Source organism: Falco punctatus (assembly GCF_963210335.1).
Source record: "Falco punctatus genome assembly, chromosome: 9".
NCBI classification, from domain to species: domain Eukaryota; kingdom Metazoa; phylum Chordata; class Aves; order Falconiformes; family Falconidae; genus Falco; species Falco punctatus.
The window spans coordinates 45841624-45866559 of record NC_137589.1 but is presented as its reverse complement, the minus strand read 5'-3'; the positions used below and the strand labels follow the sequence as shown (position 1 = coordinate 45866559).

The following is a 24936-nucleotide window of genomic DNA, read 5'->3' as shown; positions in this document are numbered from 1 at the left end:
AGCAAGTTGGGAAGTATTGCAGGAACGGGAGCCTGTGCCTGTGTTTGTGCAGAGCATTGCCCATACGCTGTTATCCAGGTGCTGCTTGGGAATCCTTTTATCCAAGTATTTTTTTTTATTAAGAGGAAAATGTTCTCTGCACAAATGAAAACTGCTGGTGTCTAAATTTTCCTTTGTTTAAAGTTTTCGTGAGCTTTCAGCTGAAGCCCCCAAGATCTCAGGAAAACCATCAGCAACAAAAAATAAATTTATCCAAATATTTTCTGACTTGAATACATCCCCCTCCCTGCACTCTCACACTGTGAGACCATCGTCAGCAGAATCTGACTTGAGACCAATCATTAGCTCCAGGTTTTCCCTCCAGAGAGCATTGCAGGATTCATCCCTGGGCTTGCTCCCACGTTCTCAGGTCACTTTGTTTTCTACCTCCGAGCCCCAGCTTTTGTAACAGCACTGCATTTCCTAGCGCTTACATAACTTGGGTGACCTTTTCAGCCATTATCCCTGCAAGCCCAGCAATCTAAAGCCCATATGTAGGTCGCTTTAAAGTTAAGGTTGTTTGAAGGACGTTGCGTTCCCAGCCCACCGCTGCACAACACATCGCTGTGGCCTCAAACAAATGCTGAACCCGGTGACACTTGTTAAACCCTGATTATGGCCTCCTAACGTGGCACCCACCGATGCTGCTGCTAATAAATAACGGTATATATGTTCCGGCTGCTCTGCAGGCTCAGCAATTTTTGCAGGGAGCTGCCAATAGCCATCAGTGAGGTTTCTCTGTTTCATCGCCCCATCACCGGGAGAGCGCGGGTGCAGGTCAGAGCACGCCCGGCTCAGCAGGGACATAGGAAGCCATGCGGTTTGGTTTTAATTGATCTGTAAACCAAGGTTGAACTTACAAGTAATGTTTTTCATCGCAAATCCAGCCTTTCTGTCTGCTGTGCGGGTAGGCAGCAGGCATTGCTGCTGTCCGGGGCGAGCGCTGTGCAGGAGGGGTAAATAGAGCGATGTTTCCCCAAAGGATTCACCTCCCTTTATTTTGCAGAGGGTTTCGCAAAATTTGCAAAAATTTGCCCCATTTGCATAAGGCAGGGGCAGGATTTGCCCCAAAAACTTGTGTGTGAGGGTATTTGGCCCAGGTACCAACCATCCACCTGCATGTGCAGAGCTGAGCCCCCCAGGTGATGGTTGGGGCAGGTTCCCAGTTGCATCCCGCAGCCCAGTTTGCACCTTGCTGTGCTGTTTCAGGTCACGCTTGGTCCTGGGATTTTGTTTCCCCTTTGTGGAGGGGTGGCCTGTTCAGCAGGAGAGAGCTGAGCTCAAGGCTCAGGCGTAAGGGAGGATGCTGCTTCATAAGGCTTTTGGTTTTGTCACTCTTCATAACCATCCCTGCTGCTGGCCCGGTGGGCTGTTTTGTGATGTTATAAGTATTGTCACGTAGATTTGTGATCATCATTTGTGATTAACCCTTCTGATGTTGGGAAGCTGAGGAAGGTCTGACCCGGAGGGGAAGTCTTAAAAAATCCCATGTTCAGATTTAATCCAAGTTGACAAGAGCTATTGTTGAGACAAGGAGGCAGGGAGCAGATAAGAAGCAAATGGGCATGGAAAATACTCTGTGAAGAGTGCAAGAAATTATTTTGGTGGAAGGGATAGGGTTCTTTCTCTTTGATGGGTTAAAATTTGGAATTTTTCAGGACAGAACAAGCTCCATCAGCTGTCTGCTTGTTTCATAACATAGCCCTTGTGTGGTGGGAGATGTTGGAGGCCCAGAGGTGTTGGAGATGGGGGTGCTATCTTGGAGTGTCCCTGGGAAGGACAGTGTGAGCATCCCAGCACTCTCACTGGCTCAGGTGCAATCCGGAGCACCCAGGGAAGCAAGCTGGAAGCAAGTGGAACAGAGCCAGGTCAAGTGCTGTTCACAGCCAGTGTGCAGCCGGGTGTCCAAAGCAGTCACTTCCAGACATGGATGTTTTGACACCAGAAACTGTCTCACAGCTTTTGTATCCGGGGGGATGAAGGGAATTATGGTGATGAAGGCTGAGAGGGAAGGATGCTGCCAAGGCAGAGGTGCAAAGGCAGGGGATGCGTGGCTGCTCACCCCAGCTTTCACCAGGTAAAGCCATGGGTCGGGTTTGCTGTGCTGCACTGGATTCATGCATTGCCCTCTTCTGGGAAATTATAAACATTGCAGGGCAGTTTATATATAAAAATTCAGCAGTGCAAGCCCAAAAAGCCTGTGCTCACCGTGCCTGGGCTGCTGCTGGCATGGCTCTGAGGGCGGAGGAGTGTGGCGTTGGGGAGCTGGGGTCATGGTCTTTCTGCTTGGGTAAGGTACTAATTTAATCTGGAAAATAAAAATAAATATTTACTTTTCTTTTAAGGATTTGGCCATGTACATAAATGAAGTAAAGAGGGACAAAGAGACTTTAAAGAAAATAAGCGAATTTCAGAGCTCTATAGAAAATCTGGTAAGTTGGAAAATCCTCTTGCTCCCAAGTTTAATTCGATTATTATTAACATATCTGCTTTTTCTGTGCAATTACTGCTGAAGCTGATGTGCTACCCAAGAAAGATTCCCATGTGTTCAGACACTCCCTCGTCGCTGACAGGGTTGTTGCTGATGGTCCAGAGGTAATTGCTACGTTACAGAACTGATTGAGCTGTGATGGAGGGTGACTTTTCTTGGTGGTGTTACACGGAAAATGTTTCTCCAACTTTTTCTCATGTTGTTAGTGTAGGGGGACCCAAGAATTCCCCAAATCAGCTGTGTCTGCTATTTAAAGTAGGATTTCTTTCACTGTTAAGAGGGCAGAGGTTAATTGAAAGTGCACCAAGGCTTCTTTCAGGGGAGAAGGGCACATGCGCCTAATCCCCAGCATCTCAACCATGTACTTTAAGGAGAATCTCATCCTGCAGACTCCAGAGGTATCAAGCACTCGGTCCCATTACTGTGCATCAGCTGACCCGTGCAACCCACCACTCACTTCAGCCCCGAACAAGCCCATTAATTTATTATTCAGTGGCAGAGCTTCAGGCTAAGGAGCTTTTTCCCACATTTTCCGGGGGTGGGAGGGGAGGGCTGGGTGCAGCTGCTCCGCCGTCATGCTTTACGCTGGGGAAATGCAATCTGGGGGCTGACACCTGAGATGCTTCAGAAGGGCTGATGGAGGCGGAGGTGGGGGCTGTCCGCCCCAAGGGCTTCCCAGCACCCCTGGGTTTGGGGGCTTGAAGCCTTGTCTTCATTTGAAAACAATGAACTTTTAATTGATGGTTATTTAACAGATGGAGACAAAGTCCTTAATTTTCAAGAGAAACCTGCAAAAATTCTCCAGTGGGATACGGGCCATTGCGGCTCACAGGTTTAGATTGAAGCAGTCGTGATAATCCTGATCGGTGCAAACAATCAGGCATCACGTTCCCTAAAAATGAGAACGTCACGGGGGCATGAAGCAGCCACTTCTCCTCCTTGCTGCAGCCAGAGAGCAGGTCTGACGTGCGGGAGATGAAGTGTTAGCAAAGAGGTCACTGCTGTCTGCAGACCAACCCCAGAGATGTTCTGCTGGGGGTTTCCTTTCATTGCACCCTGCAGGACGTTGTGGAGCGATCGGTGTGATGTATGCAGAGCTCACATGGTACGGCAAGGAAATAATTACGGGCTGTACACCCAGCTGTGTGAAATATTTATTTTCCTGACTGGTGGCGATGCTTCAGAATATTAACTTTTTTTCCTGCAAGAACTGTGTGAGGGGACTGATGCCTGTGGCTTGGTGGCCGAGCTGCCCCGAGCAACGTTTGCGAGGGCTTTAGAGCTGAATGTCAAACTGAGCAAAGCCTTGGGGTGGGTTCTAGCCTCCCCAAAATCTCCAGGCTTGCTTCAGGATGGGAATCAAAACTGGAAGAGCTCTGGTTCTGGTTTTGTAGAAACCCTTGGAACATAGCTTATTTTGCGGGGGTTTTGCTTTTTGGATCCCAAACCTTGCAAAAATGCTTTGACTGCTGAGCCTTGGCCCTGGGGTGCTGGTGTTGGAGCTCCACGGGTCTCCCGTGGTCCTGTTCCCATGCTGGTGCCCAGGCTGCCCTTGGCGAGGGCGATGCTGTTCCCAGGAGCTGCAGCAGCCGGAGGCAGGGCTGGCGGGGGTTCCCACCTCTCCAAAGCACCGTCCCATCCCCGCCCGCGCATCCCAGCCCTGCTTTGCTTTCCGCAGCAAGTGAAGCTGGAGGAGTTTGGGAGGCCGAAGATCGACGGCGAGCTGAAGGTCCGCTCCATAGTCAACCACACGAAGCAGGACAGGTGAGCGAGCACTGGTGCCCAGTTTTCCCAGACTAAACGTGCCTTCATTTGGCGATTCCCCTTGTGCTTATTTATTTAGTTACCACCTAGAGCTGGACCAACAGGAACCACCATCAGTGTGGAATTGCAGCTCGGTTAGAGCAGCGAGCTGCGCTGGCTGGGATGCTCGGCACAGAGTTTTCCCAACACCTCCCCTGGAGCCAGGACTTTCCTGAGATGTTTGACTGGGTTCCTTGTTTATTTGCTTGCTTTGGGCAGGTATTTATTTTTATTTGATAAAGTGGTGATCGTCTGCAAAAGGAAAGGATACAATTATGAGCTGAAAGAAATTATTGAGCTGCTCTTCCACAAGATGACTGATGACCCTATGAATAACAAGGACATTAAGAAGGTAGGTGAACCAGGGATTAGCTCTGCTGGAGAGCGTTTTGGACCTGTTTCAGCCACTCCTTGGGTAGTACGTTCCCATTAACCTTTTAAAATAGAAACAGAGCTTGCAAAAAAGCTGGAAAATAAATGCTCAGCTTTCAGGGCAGCCTTACAGAGCATTGGGAAATGTTTATTAACGGGAGGCTGGGCTTGATCCTTGAATTCTATCCTTGCAAAACAGCCCTGAAGAGGCTGGGATGATTGGGAGTAGGAGAGGGGAAGCTGCTCCCTGCTTGCTTGCGAGGGACCGGCGGGTCAGGTGGGGCGGAGAGGAGGGCAGGGAGGGAGGGTCCGTGTGGATGCTCTCGCTCCCACGAGTCATGGGGTGGAGGAGCCTGGAAGGGCAGCATGAGCATTGCCAACCAGCCTGCCAAATCGGCGCTCGGAGCACGGTTGCCGCTGAAGGAACATAATTTTGCTGGTGGTTTGAGGCTTAGTCTGCAGCCATGAAGGAAAAACCTCCCAGCTATGGGTTTAGCAGAGACTCGTTAGCTTAATCCCTTTACATGCAACGAGGAGAGGTATTGTATGGATGGGATAAGTGATGCTGGGGTAAGAATAGCTCATTTTGCCACTTGGATGCTGAAGAAATGCTGCTAGCTTTGTGTTTTAATGAAATATATTTCCACTTTGCCTCTCCTATGCTTTCTAGTCTCATGGAAAAATGGTAAGCAAAGCACACAATTTTCTGTCGTGTTTTTCTGTGCGATGTTGCAATGAGACAGGCAGAACATATGTGCAGTGGGCAGGTCAGATGTTCCTCCTGGGCTGTCAGTTGCTGTCAGGGAGAGGTATAATGGCTGGGGAGGATCCACTGGAGCAGAAAAATCTGGGTTCTCTCATCTGCCACCATAAAATCCTATTTGGCCATACAGTGCCAGGCTGATTCAAGCATCATTAGTTGCAGTGTGTTAGAGAAACACGGAGCTCTTCTTCCTCCTTCCCTGCTGTTAACTTTGCAAAGGTTCAGCAGCCCTTCAGAGGGGACAGGGCAGGCGCTGGGAGCAGTTATTAAGATGCCTGAATAGACATGCGGTGTGTTTTGCTGCTCAGGTGCTGGGAGCGCAGCAGTCCGACCAGCGCTCTCGTTTTCTCTTGCAGTGGTCATACGGCTTCTACCTAATTCACCTTCAGGGGAAGCAGGGCTTCCAGTTCTTCTGCAAGACGGAGGAAATGAAGAGGAAGTGGATGGAGCAGTTTGAAATGGCCATGTGAGCATGAGCCCTGGCGTGCCGTGCCAAGCACGGGGGAGCAGTGCCTTGGGCCAGCCGGTCACTGGAGAGCAGCTCTGATAGCAAAGCCCGTGGTGGGGAAGTCCTGTGGGTGGGTCCCTGTGCCAAAGGAGCTTGGGTCCAGCATGAGATCCCCTACCCTGAGCATCTGCCCCAAAGCGTGGGTGGTGCACCTCTGATGCCACCTTGCCATGGTGTCTGGCCGTGCATGGAGCACTGCGCTGGCGCTGGAGGAAGGCGCTGCAGGGGGAGGGCTGCTTCTGCAGGGAGCCGGTCCTGAGCTGAGCAGGATTGGCCCTGCGCTGGCTGGTCTGGGCTGTTGATTGACTCGGGCAAGGGCCAAATCCATGAACATTCTCCCAGGCGAAGGTTGATGGGCAAAATCCTCTCTCCGCCCAGTCAAGCCCCGAGTCTCCTTTCACACTTGATTTCATATCTGTCCGTGTGGTTTCTAAACTTGAAATGCAAACAGCGTTGACTGAAATGCAAACAGCGTTGCCTGAAATTCAAACAGCAGCTGCTGTGACAGGTCACGTGGCTCGTAGGGACAGGTTGATAAACCCCCTGGTCCTTTTCCTTAGGTCCAACATAAAGCCAGAGAAAGCCAATGCAAATCACCATAACTTTCAGATGTACACATTTGAAAAGACTACCAACTGCAAAGCCTGCAGGATGTTCCTCAGGTGAGCAGCATCCTTCCAGCTTTTCTGCATCTGCATTAAAATACGGATAGAAAATCTCAAAAGTTGAGGCTGAATTAGGACTCTCTGACCTCTTTCTTTGTGCAGAGGAACCTTCTACCAAGGCTATCTTTGCCCCAAATGTGGAGCGGGTGCTCATAAGGAGTGCTTGGAGATCATTCCTCCCTGCAAGATCGGTGAGTTCTGTCACATCACGAGCAGCTTGCACCGAAGAGGTGGCCCTGTAAAGCACTGACGTTTGTTAATGCATAACAAAATCTAAGTACGCTCCCAGCCACCTCAACGGCTGTAATTCACGTTGGCTGGTGGTTTAAAAACCCAACCAACCAATCCACCAACCCCCTACTGAAGCCAAGAGTTGGATCCCACGTGTGTCAGGATGGCAGCAGCTCCGTGGTACCATGTGGGGTGTGCCCAGCCCGTGTGCTGGGAGGGTGTTTAAGAGCGATGATGAGTTCTTTATCAGAAGATGATGGTTAGGGCAAGTGGGAGGCTGTGCACCAGGGATTGCATTTCTGATGAGGAGAGACCTCGTCTCGGGGTCCCAGACACCACATAGTACAGCAGAAACTGGTGTCCTTGGTCTAAATTGAGCTGACCTGGAGCTGGTCATTGCAGGGACTGTCACAGGGTGGCTTCGGGGAGGTTTTGGGTGGGGAGTGGAGGGAAGAAGGAACAAAAGCACGGAACTTTGTGCAAGTGAGAAAATGTCCTTGTCTGGCTCAAGTCCCTCCCCGGGTCTTCCCACCCAGTGCAGAGCGATGACCTGAGTGACCCCAGCTTTGTGCTTCCTCCATCAAGTTGAACACTGGTGCTGGCTTATTGATACCCACAGCATCAAGAGAAACAGAAAGTGGGGTTTGTTGCCTGTTAAATTAACCACGTATTTTACCAATCTCTTGCAGGTTCTTCGGCAGACCAGGTACATTGTTTGCTGGCCCTTTTCCCGCATCCCCCTCTGCCTTGGGCAGAGCCTGTATCCTTGCCCGGTCTGGGTGCAGGCAGCTTGTGGGAAAAGCCAGTGCCATCCTTGGGGGAGTCCCAGCAATCTGGGGGGTAGGACTAGAGACCGATGGCGGCTTCTCCAGCCCAAAACTGGCCTGGTTTGTGCAGCACCACAGCCCTCGGGAGGTGTCAGCACCCAGCTGGGGCGAGCACCGTGGGCTGGGAAGTACTGGGGTGGTTTTGGGAGAGGGTTTCTCATCCCGGTGGCTTCAGGCGGGTGTTCATGGAGAGAGCTGAGATCACTGTGTTCTCATGGAGACTTTTTCCTCTCTCTTTGCAGGATTCACTGGGTGCTGGACCTGGTAAGGGCATTACTGTATTGCAGGAGGGCAAGTAGGGATAAGCGTTCTGCTTGTGGCTGCAGGTGTCCCTAATATTGAGCATGTGGGAGGGGGAGGCGCTTTCTGAAACCAGAAAGGAGCATTAGGAGCTGCAGAAGGGTCCTGCGCAGCCCTCACGGCAAGCGATGGGGAGCCGAGGTCTCTCCATCCCTGTTCCCTGGAGCAGCAGGTCCCGTGTGGAAAGACCCAGCTCATGCCCAGGCTCAGCCCTCGCCCGCTGCAGCTCCAGCACCGCATCGCTCCTTTGGGTGCCTTCGTGCCCCTGGCCTGCTCTGCCGTGTGAGAAAAGCTTCTTCACACCCCACCAGTAGCCGAGGAGAGCCCGGCGAATTTCCTTGTGCCACATGGTCCTTCAGAGCAGGGCAGGCGCGTCCTGACAGGGAGGGTTGGTGGTGATGGGGAGCATCTCCCTGCCTGGTGCTGCAGGGATGTGCGGCTCCAGCCGCTGCCCTCTGGTGGGGCCCTTAGTCGTGATGGTTACCACAATATTTTTTTCTTTTCTTTTTATTTAAAACCAGCTTAGAGGAGTGCTGGGCCTGCCCTGCCCATGCTCTGGCTCGAAGGAGAGGGAACAATTTGTTTTTGTGCTTTTTCTGATGAAAGCAAGCCAAGCCTGGCAAAAAGAAACCTGAATCAAATTGGTGGTTAAGGAAAAAAAAAAAAAAAAAAGGACAGAGTGCTCTCGCTGGGCAGGGAGAGGCAGAGGTGGGGAAACATTCTGAAGATAAACACTGTGGTTTTAGTGCAGCTGGGGAAGCTTATTTAAAGTGCAGTTGTTGGCAAGACAGCTGGACTTCGACTGAGAGCTTCAGGGGCGTTTGGGTCCCAGGTCCAGCTGAAACTCTGTGCAAGCCAAGTGTTCGCTGGTCCCTTTTGCAATCACGGATGTCACCGCTGAACCCGGCCGGGTTTGGTGCTGGCCGGGCATTGCCTAACAAGAGCCAGTCTGCCATGGCAGGGTTCAAGTCCAGGTGCAGGGCTGGGGGTCGGAGCTTTGGCTTGGCTCGGTCCTTCATGGGTTTAATTTTGCTCAGGGAACTCGGTCTAAACTCACATGTAACTATGGGAGCCAGGACTGTTTGCTGTGGGCACCGTCCCTTTCTGCTTCCATGGTTTCTGCCCCCCAGTCCTGCCTGCTGGTACCATTAGATGTGTGGTTCACAGGATAAGGAACAACAGGCTTCGGGAGGGGTGTTTTTGGTTTGGTTTTGCATAACAGGGACTAGGTGATGAAACTGTTTTGCTTCTCTCCCAGGTCCTAAAATGGTGGCGGTTCAGAATTACCACGGAAACCCAGCCCCCCCTGGGAAGCCGGTGCTGACGTTTCAAATTGGGGATGTGATTGAGCTGCTGAGGGGGGACCCCGACTCGCCGTGGTGGGAGGTGAGAGTGATTCCCCTGGGCAATTTCCCAGGACGCTTTAAACCAGTGACTTCTGCATTGTCCCTTTTATTTGTGGGCTCTCCTGGAGTGCGGGGATACGCCTGGGTTTGGGCGCTGGGGGGTCTGCAAGGAAGTTTGGCACCTGTCCCCATCCCTGCACGGCAAAAGCATTGCTCCCCCGTGCATATCCCAGTCTGATACGTGGCTTGGCTTTGCAGGGGCGGCTGCTGCAGACGAAGAAATCGGGTTATTTTCCCAGCTCGTCAGTAAAGCCCTGCCCCGTGGATGCAAGGGTAAGTGCCGCAGAGATGGAAGTGGGAGCACTGGGGTGGGCGCTGGGGGCTGTCACTGGAGATGCTGCTCCCCTGGTGCCTGTCGTGCTTCTCAGCCTTCTGCTTGAGATCTTGGTCCCTCCAGTACGTCCTGGCCCTTGAATGAGGCCTTTTACTGTGGCTGGCTTAGCAGGGAAGTGGATCCATCATCCCATGGTTGCCAGTGTCTGGTCAGGCTGGTGTCAGCCCTGTTCCCAAGGCTGGGGTTGGTGTGACCACGTCGGGGCTCTGTTCCTCTTCGGCGGGGCTGACTCAGGAGCAGAGTACTTGAGGATCGGGCACAGTATGGGAAAAATACACTTTTATTTTGTTACTGTGTTTTGTAATGCTGTCAGCCGCTTCCCGATTAAAAAATGTTCAGGTAAATGACAAAAAAAATGCAGCATGCTTATCACAGCTGGGAGGCTGAGGCAGCAATGCTCAGCTGCAACACTGCCCTCCCTCGCCCAAGCCAATAATTCAGAAACAGCTTGGCAGATGAAAACCCTCCCGCTGGAGGAGCATCTCGCATGTGATCTCCAGCCCGATGAGATGCCGGCTCCTCAGCAATAAGCAATGCTCTCTTTGCAGCCTCCCAACAGCCGGCCGCCCTCGCGGGAGATAGACTACACGGCGTACCCGTGGTGAGTCGCCCTGCTGGGCACGACCTGCCTCTGGCTGTAAAGATACATCGCCCTTACCTTTTAATTGTTAAATGATCGGGAATCCACTGTAATAGTGAATTATGAATGCAGGTGAGCAATGCTTTGTGTCCCACCTATGTATCCCATGCGGCCATGGGGCATTTGGGTGTTGAAACCTGGTGCAACCCTCGCAGCATCGGTGGGGGTTTCTTCACTTGTGGAGAGGGTCAGAGGCAAAAGGAGAGGTGCTGGTTTCTCTTCCCATTTTCTGTGGGTTTTGTTCCCAGAAAACTTTTTTGGGTGGAAGGAAGCAACTCCTGCCTTGGTGGGAGAGGCTGCACTTAGCTTGCCTCCTGCTCCTTCCCTCCAGCTCCAGCCAGATTTGCAAATCCGTGAGTCTAAATTATCCCACTCCCTAGCTCTTGCTGAAGCCTTGTTTACCTGGGGACCGATTCCCAGTTAGTGGGATTTTCTAGGTGCAAGACCCTTCAAAGGGAAGAGGTTGCACTCTGCATCGCCCACCCTCCCTGTGCAGCAGCTTCTTGCGTATCTTGGGACACATTCCTTTGTGCTCATGAAGTTTTGGATGAGCCCCGTTTCTCGATTTGCCTTCTCAACCTTCATGCCTTTAAAAAAAGATGTATCTTTTTGTCTGAAGCATGCCTATTTTAAAGATGCGCTTGCACTTTTAGTTAATTAATTAATTAGCCTCTGGGCTCAGGTTCGCAGGGAACATGGAGCGGCAGCAGACAGACAACCTGCTCAAGTCTCACGTCAGCGGCACCTACCTGATCCGGGAGCGGCCGGCTGAGGCCGAGCGCTTTGCCATCAGTATTAAGTGAGTAATACTTCATGTAGTAATTGAGTATTACTTGCTCATGGAGGACGAGACGGGGCTGGAGCCCGTGGCTGTGTTTCCTTGAGTGCCTTTGCTGCCGTTCACAGGTTCAACGAGGAGGTGAAGCACATCAAGGTGGTGGAGAAGGACAACTGGATTCACATCACAGAAGCCAAGAAGTTTGAAAGCCTGCTGGTAGGTTTTTGTAGAGCGTGCACGCTGTCCCTGCAAGTCATGCAGAGGACGGTGGAGACAGCTGGGTGCCTGTCCATCCTTGCCAGGAGCTGGTCGAGTACTACCAGAGCCACTCGCTGAAGGAGAGCTTCAAGCAGCTGGACACAACGTTGAAATACCCCTATAAGTCTCGGGAGCGCTCTACCTCCAGGACCTTCACCCGCTCTCCAGGTAAAACCCAGCGAGCGGGTGTCTTGAAACTTGTGATGGAAAATCTCACCCTTTCAGCAAGGTGTCGGAGCACCATCTGGACCAAGGGATTTATGGCTTTGCTGTAGGGCTTGAGAAGTCTCCTGCTTGGCTGGTGGCATTTTGAGGATGGGTCTTACAGGAGATGGTGGGGAACAGAGGGGTTCGGCCAAGCTGGGGCTGGCTGGCACTGCTCCTCTCAGCTTGTGCAGTTCCATGGAGCGGATGCAGCCTCCCAGAGAGAGCTTTTTTCTGGGGGAGGCTGGTTTTCCCTCCTGTGGTTTTGCACCCTGTGCTCAGGGGTGGTTTGCCACCCCCTGGTCCTGCCAGGACAGGACCTGTGGCTGCAGGGGCAGCCCATCCTCCTGCGGGTAGTGAACAGATGTGTGACGCTCTGTTAGCGGGATGTCTCGTGTCTTCCCTGGCCGTGTGAGTTTTTGTGCATGTGTGTTAATGGATGCAGTTCCAGTGTGACTTGTGATGGTTTGAATCCCAGTGGGACTCCTTTAATGGAGGTGATGGGAGGAACGGTAAGTCTGTGCCTAAAATAAAAAAAAAAATAAATAAAATATCAAAACAAATGGAAAGCAAAAGGTGCATTAGTGCAAAACGTTCCATTTTGTCTAAAAGCCTGAGTGCAGAAATAGCTTTGTGGGGGAAAATGCATTTAAAAAAAAACCTTTTTCCATGGTGTATTTAAAAAAGAGTACCAAAGGAAGATAGTTTTTAAAAGTTGATTAAGTATCCCTTATCATGAAATACAACTCTAGGATGACTTGTGAGCCCCTACACTGGCTGTGGGGCTGTTGTTGGACCTGCCACCAGCTCCAAGCCCCTGTGCAAGCCCTTCTGCATGCTTTGCCCCACGTTTCTCCGTCACCTTTTAAAGCATTGTGCATTATAATATTTTTTTTAATTTCCTTTTTAATGCGTGTTCTGCCTCTTTCTGTTTCTCTCTAACCTCTTTGCAGCCTCCTGCGCTTCCTACAACTTTTCTTTTCTCAGTCCTCAGGGCCTCAACTTTTCTTCTCAGAGCTCCTCCAGTCCCTTCTGGTCAGGTACCAGTGCCTCTCCCCAGTGGAGAGACCTGCCACCTTCCCCAGGCTGCAGCATCCCCAGCTTGAAAGCCATCAGTGGCGGGACCTGTGGGGTCCCCACTGTCCCTCCATCACTCACAGGCAGTTCAGGGGGTCCCTGGTGCTGCCCTGGGGCACAGCCTGGAAATAATGAACCATGGCTTGGCTGGAAGCCAAACACACTCCCCCCTCTCGCCAAAATCAAGGCAGGGAGAAGATGGAGTTGTCGCTATTTGAGCAAGGGGGCTAAAATTAATGAAAAAGTGAATCTAGCGCATTGGGATCTCATGATGTACTTCAAGCTTGACCTGCTAATCCCGTGTGTTTCACCGAACGAGCATTGGCATCACACCGTCTTCCAGACCGTTTCTCCTTGCTGTACAAGGAGAACATCTCAATGTCCGGCAGTTTTTGAGCTCTGGTATCTGAGGCTGCCCAGGAGACCCTTGCTGAGGAGGCGGGGGGGATCCTACGGTGCCAAATGTGTTTTGGGGCTCAGGCTCCCTGCAGAGAGTGCAGCAGTGCTCTGGCCTTTGAACTCCATTGATCAAATGCGTTACAGGCTGGTGTCTTCCTCCCTGTTCGGCAGGGATCAGGGCAAACCCGTGCCAGTTCATTTCTTCCTGTTTAAGCTTTTACCTTTCAGTATTTTCTTTAGGCTGGACAGGGAAAATCATCAGCAAAACCCCACGTGCTTTCCTTAGTGCCGTGTTTGGGAGGAGCACTTAACTATTCAAGGTATTAGAACATAATTCTGGGAATTTGGGATGCTTTAACTGCATAGAAAGTATTGCAGAAAGCGATTTGTGTAGCAGTGGGCTCTGAACAAGCTCCTGATGAAAGAGTTCAAAGCTGCCGTGATTCTCGCTCCGTTCTCCAGCCTGGCGAGGACGGACGAGCCCTTCAGTGATTGCACGTTGTGTGTCTGGACCGTCTCCATCGCCATCCTCATCTCCTTCCATTTTGAGAGCTGAAAACCTGGGCAAAGCTTTTCCTCAAACTTAGTTCAACCTTGGTTTGCAAACTTTTAAAATTGAAATGAATCCTTGAAAGTCCTGGGACAAAAAGAATAGCTTCAGCAAAACACAGTGTCCCTTCAGGGTGGCGTTTTTCTGCAGACTTCAGAGGAGGTGTGTTTTTCTCCTCCTGTGTCCATCCCATCCCTCCCACCATTGCTGTCCAGCCCTCCTCCCCGCTGCCCAGTCACTGGGGCAGGGAAGCCGAGCACTGCCCCTGCCCTTCCTCCCTCACTGCTGCTCCTCCTTGTGCCTCCCCGAGCATCCCCTGCCTGAAGTGATGGAGATCCATGGGGCTGGGCAGTGCCGGTGCCACCGGCGGTCAGGTCCCAGGCTGGCTCACAGGGCTTCTCATAAGCTGTTGGTCAGCGTTAGGGTTTTCAGGGTGCTTCTGCACCTTCTGGTCTGTAATGGGACCAAGTTTCCAAGGGCCCTGGCTGCTCCCTGGCAGGGGCAGGAGTCGGGAGGGTACCGGGTTAACAGCTTGTTCCTCTTTATGGCAAAACACGCAGGTTTTGCTCAGCATCTCTAGGAGGATCCAATCCCAGTGACTTGGTTTTTGAAGTAGTTTAAATACAAGTTGATTTGTGAAATCTTTTGCTGAGGTGCAGCAGCCAGATCTGACATTGATAGCAGAACCGGATTTTCCCATGATTTTGTTGTTAATGATTGTGTATTCCTGTGAAATCTTTTACTTTGCCACCTTCTCACAAAAGTGCCCTTCACCCCAGCCATCCCCACCAAGTCCCTCTTGGGCTCTCCTGGTCAGCAGAGAGGGTCTTCCCAAGCCCACAGAGCTCTTTAAAGCCCAGCAGGAATCCAGTTTAACCCTGACCGGCCCAGTCTGTGCGGGGCTGAGCAATTCGGATGCAATGGGAGCCAGCACCGCAGTGGAAAACCCAGGTTGAACCTCACCAAGCTTTCCCCAGGCTTCGGCCAGTCCCGTGTGGTGGGGCAGCTCCCGACACCCTCTGCTTTGTCCTCTCGCAGTGTTCACCCCACGGGTCATAGGGACGGCGGTGGCACGATACAACTTCGCAGCGCGGGACATGCGGGAGCTCTCCCTGCGAGAGGGTGATGTGGTGAAGATCTACAGCAGGATTGGCGGGGACCAGGGATGGTGGAAAGGGGAAACCAACGGAAGAGTGAGTGTATCGATAATGTCCTGCCCCGTTTCTGCAGCACATGCTCCTCCCTGCTCCCAAGCTGCCCAGCTGGAACGCAGCATGTTGCCAGGACAGCAAAGGGCAGGGGTACACATCCCGCTCCCTCTTTTTCTGGCTGGTGGGTAGGCTGCCATCTCGTGAGAGCCACCGCTGTGCTGCCAGTTGGTGCTGTGTGACAGTGACATGCCGTGCCCAGTGCGTGCAGGCAGGTGGGAGCGTGCGGTGGGCAGATGGGCACGCCAGCGGGGGGGATGGCCTGGTCTGCTCTTCCTTAAACCTGGGGGATTTATGCACAAGTGGCTCTGCAGATGAAAGGCTCAGTGTCCTGGGGGAAAAGCAGCAGGCTGGTGGCTTGACCTGGTGTCCCACAGAATTTATATCACTGGGGACAGATTCTTCATGCCCTGATCCCTTATATATTGCAGATAACTCATGTATCCGAGGCAATGTGTAGGTAGCTCCATTGCAAATTAGGGTAATGACTGCACCGCCATCACCGTTGTGCACCGGGATGTAGGCGCATCCAGCACCATCCAGATGGCTCAGAGGGAACAGCCTCTGGTGGCAGGGAGATAATCCGGGTGATGGGACAGCACATCCCTTGAGCTCCCTAGTCTCCATCTCACTCTCCGCTTCTCCAACAGGTTGGCTGGTTTCCCTCGACGTATGTGGAAGAGGAGGGGGTGCAATGACTGCGGGGATGTGTGATGGAAAGTTGTCAAGAGCCCAGAGCGAGCTGCTGCAGACCGTGCACACTTGTCCCAGTGCCCGCGGCTCCCGGTGGGACGCGGCCGGGTGCCTCCCGGGACTGCTCTCGCAGACTCTTTAGCAACCCGTTCCTCTGTACAGTGTGTGTGTGCGCGCATCGGGGCCGCCGCCGGCCTCGCTTCTCTTACATGTATAGAAGATTGATGGTCTGTGGGATGACGTTCGTGTAGCAGCTGCAGAAAAGTCCCGGGAAAGCCGCTCTTCCCTGCATGGACAGAGCTGAGAGACTCTGTGTGGTGCCCACCCGAGGATGGGGTCCAAAGCCCTTTTAGTAAAGGTGTTTTAAAAGCCACCGTGGTGATGGTGGTGGGAGGGTGGCTGAAGGTTGGCACCTGGGCTGGTGCCTGGGTGCGCCAAGGTGAGAATTTGGGAGTTTCTAAGGGGAGGGAGTGACTCAGCCCCAAGGAGATGACGCGGCCCCCCTGCCACGCCGCCCAAGTGGGCCCCCCAGGTCAGGATTTCAGCAGTCTCCCTGGCAGCCGTGCAGCAGCAGCATGCTGCAGCCGGGGTGAGGGGACAGAGCAGGGGCACCTGACCCGGGAAGAGGAAAGAGCTGTTGCTCGTCTCTAAAGGATGCCAACTGTGAAACCAGGAGCACGTTTTCACCATCAGACAGTGGCTGGAAGTGGACCTCCAGGTCAGACAGGAGGGGAAAGACCTGCTTTGGCATCCCAAGCCAGTTTTCCCTACAACCACCATCAGTCCCACCAGCCTTGCTGTGGGCAGAGGGGCAGCCTGGGGAGCAGACTGGTCCCACTGGTGAGCTGGAGGGCTTGGCACATTGCAGGACTGGAGATGTGCTTTGCCACACAAGGGGTTTGGAGGCTACCAAGGCACCAGGTACACACCGAGGAGCATACATCCGTGGCTCTGTCCTGCCCTCGCTCCCAGCTTGGTCCTGTTGTGGGAAGGACCTCTCCGAGCCAGGCTGATTTTTCTTGCAGCCGTGACACCATCCCACCTCGCTGAGCTCAGGGCGGCGAACCCACAGGAGTAAGGGCTATGGTATCAACTCGGTTTCTCCCACTGAGTTGTGAAGGCATCTCTTCTTCCCCAGCTGTGTGCACTTTTGGGGGCTGTGAGCATTGCCCCCTCTCTTCCTCCCACAGGCTGTTTCTACTGCTGCTGTCAAGTAAAGGTCTCTCTGAGTTGGCGTTGCCGCTGTGTCCCAAGCACCGTCTGTCCGAGTCTGGTCCTTCCAAAGTGCAGCCCCTGTGGTTGGTAGGCAGAGCTGCCGGGTGGAAATCACAGCCGTCGTCTTCTGCCGGGTACTGGCTTTGCTTTTCCAGCTCTAGAGTTTCCATCCAAAGCGCAGATGCGAACAAATTATGTGTGTGAGTGTGTGACAGGGAAGAACATCCCTCTGTCCGGTATCTGAGCCCCAAGAGGTGCCCTCCAGCCTCTCTGATAAGTGACATCTCGAACTGGTACTTCCATGCCTGGACGTTGTTCCCCTGGTCCTGCCTTGGAACACCACGTTCCCGGTGTCAGCTCTCAGCATCGCGCTGGCACAGGTCTGGGAGATGCCAGCGTTGGGTGGGTGAGCGGTGCTGATGCCCTCGGTCCCTGGCACAGGGGTGCCAAGGCTGCTCCGAAGCCTTGCCGCAAAGGGAGCCGCAGTGCCCTGCTCGGGATAATCAATGGAAGAGTTTTGGGCTCTCCAGGAAAGCGGGAAGATGTTAACCTGGAACTGAGATGTTGCGCAGTGACAAGCCCAGAGCCATCCTACTTTGCTGCCCATTCCTCCTGGAGCCCTGCGATTGCCGCCGCTTTCGGTGCCGTGTGGGGAGTGGGGTGGGTGTCGCTGGGGTCTGGCGGGGGCAGATGCCCACGGGGGGTTTCACTTGGAGAGGTGATGGGGACACAGAGGGGCTCGGGGCTTTCCTAAGGTACTGTTTGGTGCTAACCACTGCCGGCTCGGGGTACGCTCACGGGGGGCAGGCAGCAGGGAGCTGGCCATGCCCTGCTCCTCCTGTGCAAGGGGTCCTGCTCCCACGCCAGTAGCTGCTGGGGCTGAGGGTGTGTTCAGGGTGGATGGGACGCACGCACGCACCCGAGGCAAACTCACAATGGCTCGTGTTATGCCTCAGATCCTAAAGCCTTACATGACCCTCCTTAAAGTGGCCGATTTTGTATGGCAGCAAGGGTATCCCCTCTGGAAGAGCACGTCCTCCGTCACGGGGACCGTGGCACCGTCTCTCCTTTATGCCCCAAAAGGATCCCCAGCTGCCTGCGCTCCCTCCCAGCCCTGCCAAATCTGCCCTCCAGAGAGCTCTCCTTCTTGTGTTTACTGTTGTAAGAAACTTGTTAAAAAGATTGTTTTGTTTGTAAGTAATTATTCAGCCATTTGCCACAATATATATCTGTGAATAAGAAAGGGAAATGTTTTTTTATGATGGTGAGAAAGTTGTATATATATTTTAGTTCATCGCAGATCATTCAAAATTGCAATGGGATACGTTGGAAAATAATATGTAAATTCCTTGGGTTTTTCCTTTGCACTGCACTAACTGGGGTGGGGTGGAGGGGGGTTAAAGATAAAACTGTTTGTTTATGGAATAGTTTATAGCTGGGAATTTGGAAATCATTTGGAGTAGCTTGTAATGCTGGAATAGAAACTTTAGCTGCTACTTAGAAACCCTTTTGCATGTGGTTTTTCCAGACCTTTTTAAGTTACAATACATCAAAGTAAATTCCACAATGAAAAAATAAAGTGTAATTTTGCTGATAGGTTTCTTTTTTCCAGCCATGGTTTTTACTGTGCCAGAGGCTTGGGCTTGTGTCGGTTTTCTTGTCACTAAACCCCCTTCAGCTGCGCTGGGGACGGAGGGGTGGCTTGCCTTTTTGATTCCTGCTGTGAACTGTGAATGTTCCCTTCCAAAATTCAGAGTAGGTCCTTCCTGCGGTCCCAGATAGGGCTCTTTGACCACTTCCCTGCTGGGTTACTTCTTGTTCCTGGAGCAGCTGCCTCTCATGCAGTTGTCCCACGCTCCTGCCGGGCGGATTTCCTGGGGCTCCTCTCCGTGCCTGAGCGGAACCGCTGCGGAGTGAGAGAAGGAGGATGGTTTTCCATGGCTTTTAGTCACTCACAGGTATCATATTCCAGAATCCCACTTGGCACCGCATGCAGCAGCGTTTTCCAGAGCAATAAAAGAAATTGCACATTTACTTATAAAATACCTGAGGCATTGCTGGAGTTTTCACCCCAGAGCAGAGACACGGAGATGCCTCTGGGAGCTGCCGTGTCATTTAATTATGAGTATTAATTTTTTTCTGCTGTTGGATCCCCGCTGCTTTCTCCTTCTCAGTTCAACTTCCACAGGGTCAGCTGAAGGGAGCTATAACAAGGAGGAGAGGTGTTTTACCCAGAGAAGCAGGACATGAGCTGGGCACTCACTTTGGGATGCTGCTTTGGAAGGATGCTGCTCAGCCAGGTATTTAGCTTTGGCCAAGGTGATGGCCCCTACCTGGGATAAACCCTTTCCCCGTTGATGCTGTTCAGTCTAAGGGAAGCTTTCCAACATGCACCGTGTATTAACCGTATGTGTATTTATATATGCACCATGTATATAACCAGGTACCGGGTTTTGGTACCTGGGGCCTCTTCTGCTGGTGGTAAGCATCGGCTCAGCACTGAGTGGGTCAGGCGTCACCATCTGATGCCCATGGTATGGCTGGGCTGCAGAGATGCAGCATGAGAGCTTGGGACTGACTGACGGCTGCGAGAGCAGGTAAATGAAAAATTTGCTTCCATGCAAGGTCCTGCCTCCAGGGTCAGCCCTGCCACCCCAGGGGCTGGCTCTGCCAGGGCAGCTGGTGGCATTTAATCCTCGAGGGGTGGTTGGAGCCGGCAGCACTACAGGTGGGTGCCCTGGCAGCTGGCTTTGCTCGGCTCCATGCCTAACCCCCCAACCGGGGTTTGAACCAGTGCCAGGTCTGGTGCCTCGGGGATAAATGGGGCATTTGTTTGCCGTGCCCAGCCACAGCCAGGTGCCGTAACCAGACTAGAGGCAGCATTCCCAGGGGCATTAACGGGAGAATAAATCTCCAGCTATGACCAGCACAGCTGGCTCCAAGCCCTGCACAGACCCTAGCCTGCCCCAGGACGGGGGGGATGCACCAGACACAGGTTTTCTTTTTATTTTACTTACTATGATTTTTATTTCCTACACACACACACACACACCCCCGCAACAGCAGCTGCTGACAATCGCCTGCATTAGCCAGGCTAATGGCTCGCCAGGGCACTGCCTCTGCTCTGAGCAAACATGGTGCTGGGGGTGCTTGCATTTGCTGGCTGCCCTCTGCAAACACCAGGTCTTGCTCCATGCTGCAGTGTGACAGCCACCCTGCAATGTCCCTGTGGCTGGGCCCTGAGCACGCCCCGCAGTCCCGGTGGCCTGTGGCCGGCCAGCACGTGGCCACCTCCCTCTGCCACCTCGGCTGGTCCATGCTGCCAGCAGGCACGTCGGCTGGGTGCCAGCTCCTGTGCCGCCCAGCTTGATGGACCCCAAAACGAGAGTCCAAACTGCTGGGCAAGCAGGATGAGGAAACTGAGGCAGGGGCTCGCCAAGATCAGAGCTCAGAAGAGCTCTGCCCAGCAGGACTGTGCAGGATCAAGCCTCCGTTGGGTTTGGGGTCATGTAATGCTTTCCCAAGACCAAACGCAGGGTGCGGTGCAGGGGAGAGCGCAGCCGGCTGCGCATGCACGCCTGTGCAGGCTGTGGTGGGGATGGGGATGGGTGATGCAGCCTGGTGCACACAGCGATGAGCCGTGGCACTGCAGCACGCCTGGCTGGTTCATTCCTGCGTTTGCCATATAATATTTTCTGTGACCTAGAAAAAACTCCAGCTGCCGCGCACAAATGACTGTGCTCCTTTCCTTTATAGTTAATCTAAGATTTGTAAGGAAAAGATTGAACTGGCATAGGCTCCCTCAGCATGGGACTGACCGTCAAAAACAAATAACCACTTTCATTCCTCCTCTGGAGATGCATCAGAGCACGGGGCTTGGAAGGACCACGGTCGCTGCCACTGTCTCCACTGTCCATCCTCAGCTTGGTCAATGGCTCGAGATGCTGAATGCCAACTTGGGTTTGTATTGTTTTAGGTCTGGTCTAACCCAAAGGTTGAATTTATAATTAGTACATGCTGATGAAATGCTTCTGGCCTGTCAAACAGAAACACCCCACTGCAAACAGGAGTTTAAACTTGTTTGCATCTCTGCGGTTATTTTGAGCAATTAGTCCATGGAGAATTCTGGAGGAATTGGGGCCCTCGCTTTAAAACTTAGAAACCAATTTTATCTTTGAGAGAAGGAAAGAGATGCTGCCTGAGGCAGGGGCTGATGCTGGAACAAGCAAACCCCTCCACTTCTATTCAAACCCTTCCCAAACAGAGTGATTTTGGGTGCAGACTGGGTGCCACAGTGAGTTCTGTGCGCAAGAGCAGAGGCATGGGGCAGCGGGGGGCACTTCTCAGGGTCATGGTGCTGTTAAATGCTACAAGCCCCCAAAACACCATCCCTGGACTTCTCAGGGCTCCATGGGGCCGGGAGGGCACTGCAGGGACCACGATGGTGCTCGGACCCTGACCCCAGCAACTGCTGGCCAAAGCCTGGCTCCACCACGACCTCTGCTCCTCCGAGATAGCTGCATCGGGCCCCTCAGAGCCACCTCTGAAAAACCTGTGTCACCTGCCTACCCTGCCCAAACAAGCCCTAATTTCAGGGGTGAGTCCTGAGCAGGAGGAGCAATAAACTTTCAGGGTGAGAGATTGAAATCAAACTTTTATTTTCCCATCCTCTCCTAAATTAAATTTTTTTTGGTGTTCCCACCTTCGCTTTGAGCTCCCGGGGCTGGCTTAGGAAATGTGTAAATTTATTTTAATTCTGCTTTTAAAACGTAACTGCTGGGAACTGCGGCAGGAGGGTCAGATGGTGCCTTTCCTCGCCGTGTTTGCTTTCTGGCATCCAGCTGACGGCTCCAGCCAGCACCGAAAGAGCCCGGGAGGCTGCGAGTTCCCACTGGCCCCAGCTGGGCTGTTTGTTCTCCGCCAGGCACTGAGCCGGGGAGAAAAGCAGCATTTTCCTCCCTGTTTGGAATTTTTCTGCTCTATCGGACTTTTCTTCTTCATCAAGCGGCAGCAGAGCCAGAGGAAGGGATAAGAGGGGGGTGAGCCTCCGTGTCCCGGCTGCCTGGGTTGTCTCTGCTCGCCTCTGGTGCTGGTTAATGTTTTTTGCAGCAGGGGCCGAAGGGACAGCCGTGCGAGGAGGAGGAGGAGGAGGAGGAGGAGAGCATCGAGGAAGGCAGGGGCCCCACGGCCGTTGTGGCAGGGAAAGCCAGCCCGGAGTGAGCCTTGCCGGTGAGTGGAGCTGTGGGTGGTGGGAAGCAGCCGTGGGCTGTCCAAGAAACTCCAGTGGGTGTCACAGATATTCCCGAGCAGGAGTGGGTGGCTTTGCGGGACTGCTGGGGACAGCGGGGGGACAGCTGGGGTGTTGGACGCCACGTGGCAGCGAGCGGGGGGTCTCGGTGGGTGAGCGGTGCAGCCCCTGGCCATGGCCCGTGGCTCACGTGGAAGCGGGTCGGTGCTGGTGTGTGGGATCCCACTGCACCCCGACTTGTGCACCCAAAAGCGTGCCCCCGGAGCAACCCCTGAGCCGGGAGCCCTGTGCGCAGGGGCTGGGGTGCCTGCAGCAGGATCTGTCCCGTGCCCCCCCAGCAGCCACTGCACTGCCTTCCTTTGATAGGGAGCAAACCTTGCACCTTCGCTGTGCCCAAACAGCTCCCGAACACAAGGAGGGGGGAAGTGGTTTCTGCAGGCGTGAGCAAGCACGGTCACAGGCGTTGCCATGCCCTGTGCATTCCCAAGCCCCTTTTTCAAGCAGGGCCCCTCCGAAGGGTGGGTGGGAGCTGCACGTGCAGCCGGGATCCCGTTTCCCTGCTGGAAGGGGGTCCCAGCAACCCACTCAGGAACGTGCCCCATGGCTCGCTCCAGCCGCCGCGAGCTGCTCAGCCCCTTGCACAGCACCCAGAGATGCTGCTACCACTGAAACGGTGGTGAGCAGCCGAGCTGGCCAGGGGTCCCCTCCCCATGTAGCAAGGCATTTTTGGGATTTGCAGGTGGAGATGTCGTACTTGAGTTGTGCCTTGCGGGCGGCTGCCCCCCGCTGCCTGCCAGCCTCCTGGAGAAGCCCCCGGCCCTTCAGCAGCACGATGGGCCCCACGGTGAAGAAGAGCGTCCCATACCAGAAGACACTGAAGGAGGAAGGCTCTGGGAGTGGGGAGCCCAGCCAGCCCCTGCCGCCCTCGGCTGAGGTGGTGGTGGTTGGGGGGGGCAGCCTGGGCTGCCAGACCACCTACCACCTGGCCAAGCAGGGTGTCACCAGCGTTGTGCTGCTGGAGAGGGACCGCCTGACCTCGGGCACCACTTGGCACACGGCTGGTGAGGCAGTGGGCACAGCGTGGGGGTGGGGGCGGGATGCCCATGGTTTGGGATGTGCTGTTATTCCTGGAGTGAAGCATCGCACAGTCTGGCTCTGGATGTGCTGGAGAGTTTTGTCTTTAAACGTGAAGAATTTCAGGGTTTCTGTTTTTTTCCTTTTAGCATAATGTTTTGTTAAGAAACCACACACACACACACCCCAATTTAATTTTATTTTGTAAAGTTTTATATGATCACAGGAAAAGGAAACGGCTTTTTTCCATGCTTTTCCTTTTTTCTTCTTTAAGCATATTTTCTTTGGCAGGCAGGGGCGAGCTAGAAGAGGTAAATTCCATAAGCTTTTTAGTGTTTTGTCTCTTTTGGGGTTGTGTACTCCATAAACCCTTTTTTTCCCATTCATTTAATGCCCAAGGAAAGCAGAAATCGATGATTTCTAGCACTCCCACATCACCTTGAGATGGAGAGGTGGAGTGATGGAGCAAGAGCCATGGCAGGGTACCACGGGCCACGCATGGGGTGGCAGGGCCCCTGCTGCATCCCACTCCGGGTGATGGAGGGCTGCTGGAGCCGCCTGTCCCACCTGTGGGCTGTGTGTCCATCTGTCCCAGGTCTGCTGTGGCAGCTGCGTCCCAGCGATGTGGAGGTGGAGCTGCTGGCACACACGCGGGACGTGGTCAGCCGGGACCTGCCGGTGGAGACGGGGCTGCACACAGGCTGGGTGGAGAACGGAGGGCTCTTCATCGCCTCCAACAAGCAGCGCCTTGACGAGTACAAGAGGCTCATGTCGGTAGGGTAAAGCCCCTCGCTGTGTCCCCTGGCCAGGTGGGCTGCAGGAGCTGGTGTTTATCTCCAGCCCACAAGAGCAGGGATGGGTGTCCCAGGGCTATGGAGCCCCTGGGTCTCCAAATGGCCCGTCCCTCCTGCCTGCAGAGCTGCCAGTGGCCTGGGGTGGGCTTCCAGGGCAGCCTCCTGGCTTCCGTAAGGCTGCTGAAATCAGGCAAAATGCTGGCAAAGCAGCAAAACTAAACCCAACCATGGATTTTTGCCCTTTCAGATAGCAGTAGCATCATTTTTCCAGTTGTACTGGAGTGGTAGTGTCATTTTTCTAGCTGCACAGGCAGCTTGCATGTGAACATGGGACCATATTGCCTGAAATCTGCAGAGCATCCCACCCCGTGCTGGATTTAGGGCTTCTCTTGGGGCAGCAGTTGCCTCTTGTCCTGGGGATCTCCTTCTCCTCCAGCAAGGGATGAGCAAACTTTTGCTGCCTGCTTGAGCTCCCAGTTTTCTTGTCCGGTTGGCAGCTGGGGAAGGTGTATGGTGTGGAGTCCTACGTCCTGACCCCATCGCAGACCAAGGACCTGTACCCACTGATGAACATTGACGACCTGTACGGCACGTTGTACGTCCCCAAGGATGGCACCATGGATCCAGCTGGTACCTGCTCAACTCTTGCCAGAGCAGCAACTGCCAGAGGCGCTATGGTAGTTCCTAATCAGTAATTCCTTGTTAATGCCTGTTGACGCTGGGAGGAGATTTCGTCTTCTGCCTTCCCCATCTCCTCCTTTCCCACTGGAGCAGAGCTGCTCCTGCAGCATCAGGTCTTTGCCCAAGAAGGCTCTTGTCCTGTTCAGCTTTGGTGACTGTTTGGGTCACAGTGGCAAAGCTGGCAGGAGCCATGAGATCCAGGGAAAATACAGGATGAAAAAAAGACCTTTAGGAGCAAGACAAGGCAGTGGCCAAGGCAGGTTCCTCAGGAGATCAGAGGCTTTAGGGTCAGGTAACACAATCCATTCCTTGAGACAGGGACTACCAACCTGTCCTTGGTGGGTTGCTTTGCTCACGTGCATGTCAATTATAAACATC

The 24936-nt window shown here is 53.5% G+C and overlaps 2 protein-coding genes across 9 annotated transcripts in view; both read left to right on the top strand.

The window, feature by feature from the left end:
• Positions 1-18357, top strand: part of VAV2 (vav guanine nucleotide exchange factor 2) — a 149080-nt gene extending 130723 nt beyond the window's left edge. For 2 of the 5 annotated variants that reach the window (XM_080400832.1, XM_080400834.1), the window contains 17 exons: positions 2385-2471; positions 4209-4294; positions 4553-4685; positions 5376-5390; positions 5825-5934; positions 6537-6638; positions 6744-6832; positions 7562-7578; positions 7942-7963; positions 9258-9385; positions 9604-9678; positions 10288-10340; positions 11062-11178; positions 11286-11373; positions 11460-11583; positions 14684-14838; positions 15504-18357. In XM_080400832.1, the coding sequence (XP_080256958.1) occupies positions 2385-2471; positions 4209-4294; positions 4553-4685; positions 5376-5390; positions 5825-5934; positions 6537-6638; positions 6744-6832; positions 7562-7578; positions 7942-7963; positions 9258-9385; positions 9604-9678; positions 10288-10340; positions 11062-11178; positions 11286-11373; positions 11460-11583; positions 14684-14838; positions 15504-15551 (1449 nt within the window). In that variant the 3' untranslated portion in view covers positions 15552-18357. Of the gene's footprint in view, positions 1-2384; positions 2472-4208; positions 4295-4552; positions 4686-5375; positions 5391-5824; positions 5935-6536; positions 6639-6743; positions 6833-7561; positions 7579-7941; positions 7964-9257; positions 9386-9603; positions 9679-10287; positions 10341-11061; positions 11179-11285; positions 11374-11459; positions 11584-12572; positions 12660-14683; positions 14839-15503 lie in introns of all 5 variants that reach the window. The other 3 variants (XM_080400836.1, XM_080400835.1, XM_080400833.1) reach the window with 3 other exon arrangements.
• Positions 18358-18446: 89 nt separating this feature from the next.
• The window catches only part of SARDH (sarcosine dehydrogenase), a gene marked incomplete at its 3' end in the record, with an annotated part of 31385 nt that continues 24895 nt past the window's right edge, over positions 18447-24936 (top strand). The window contains exons 1-4 of one of the 4 annotated variants that reach the window (XM_080400828.1): positions 18447-21990; positions 22749-23070; positions 23679-23857; positions 24375-24554. In XM_080400828.1, the coding sequence (XP_080256954.1) occupies positions 22755-23070; positions 23679-23857; positions 24375-24554 (675 nt within the window). In that variant the 5' untranslated portion in view covers positions 18447-21990; positions 22749-22754. The other 3 variants (XM_080400829.1, XM_080400831.1, XM_080400830.1) reach the window with 3 other exon arrangements.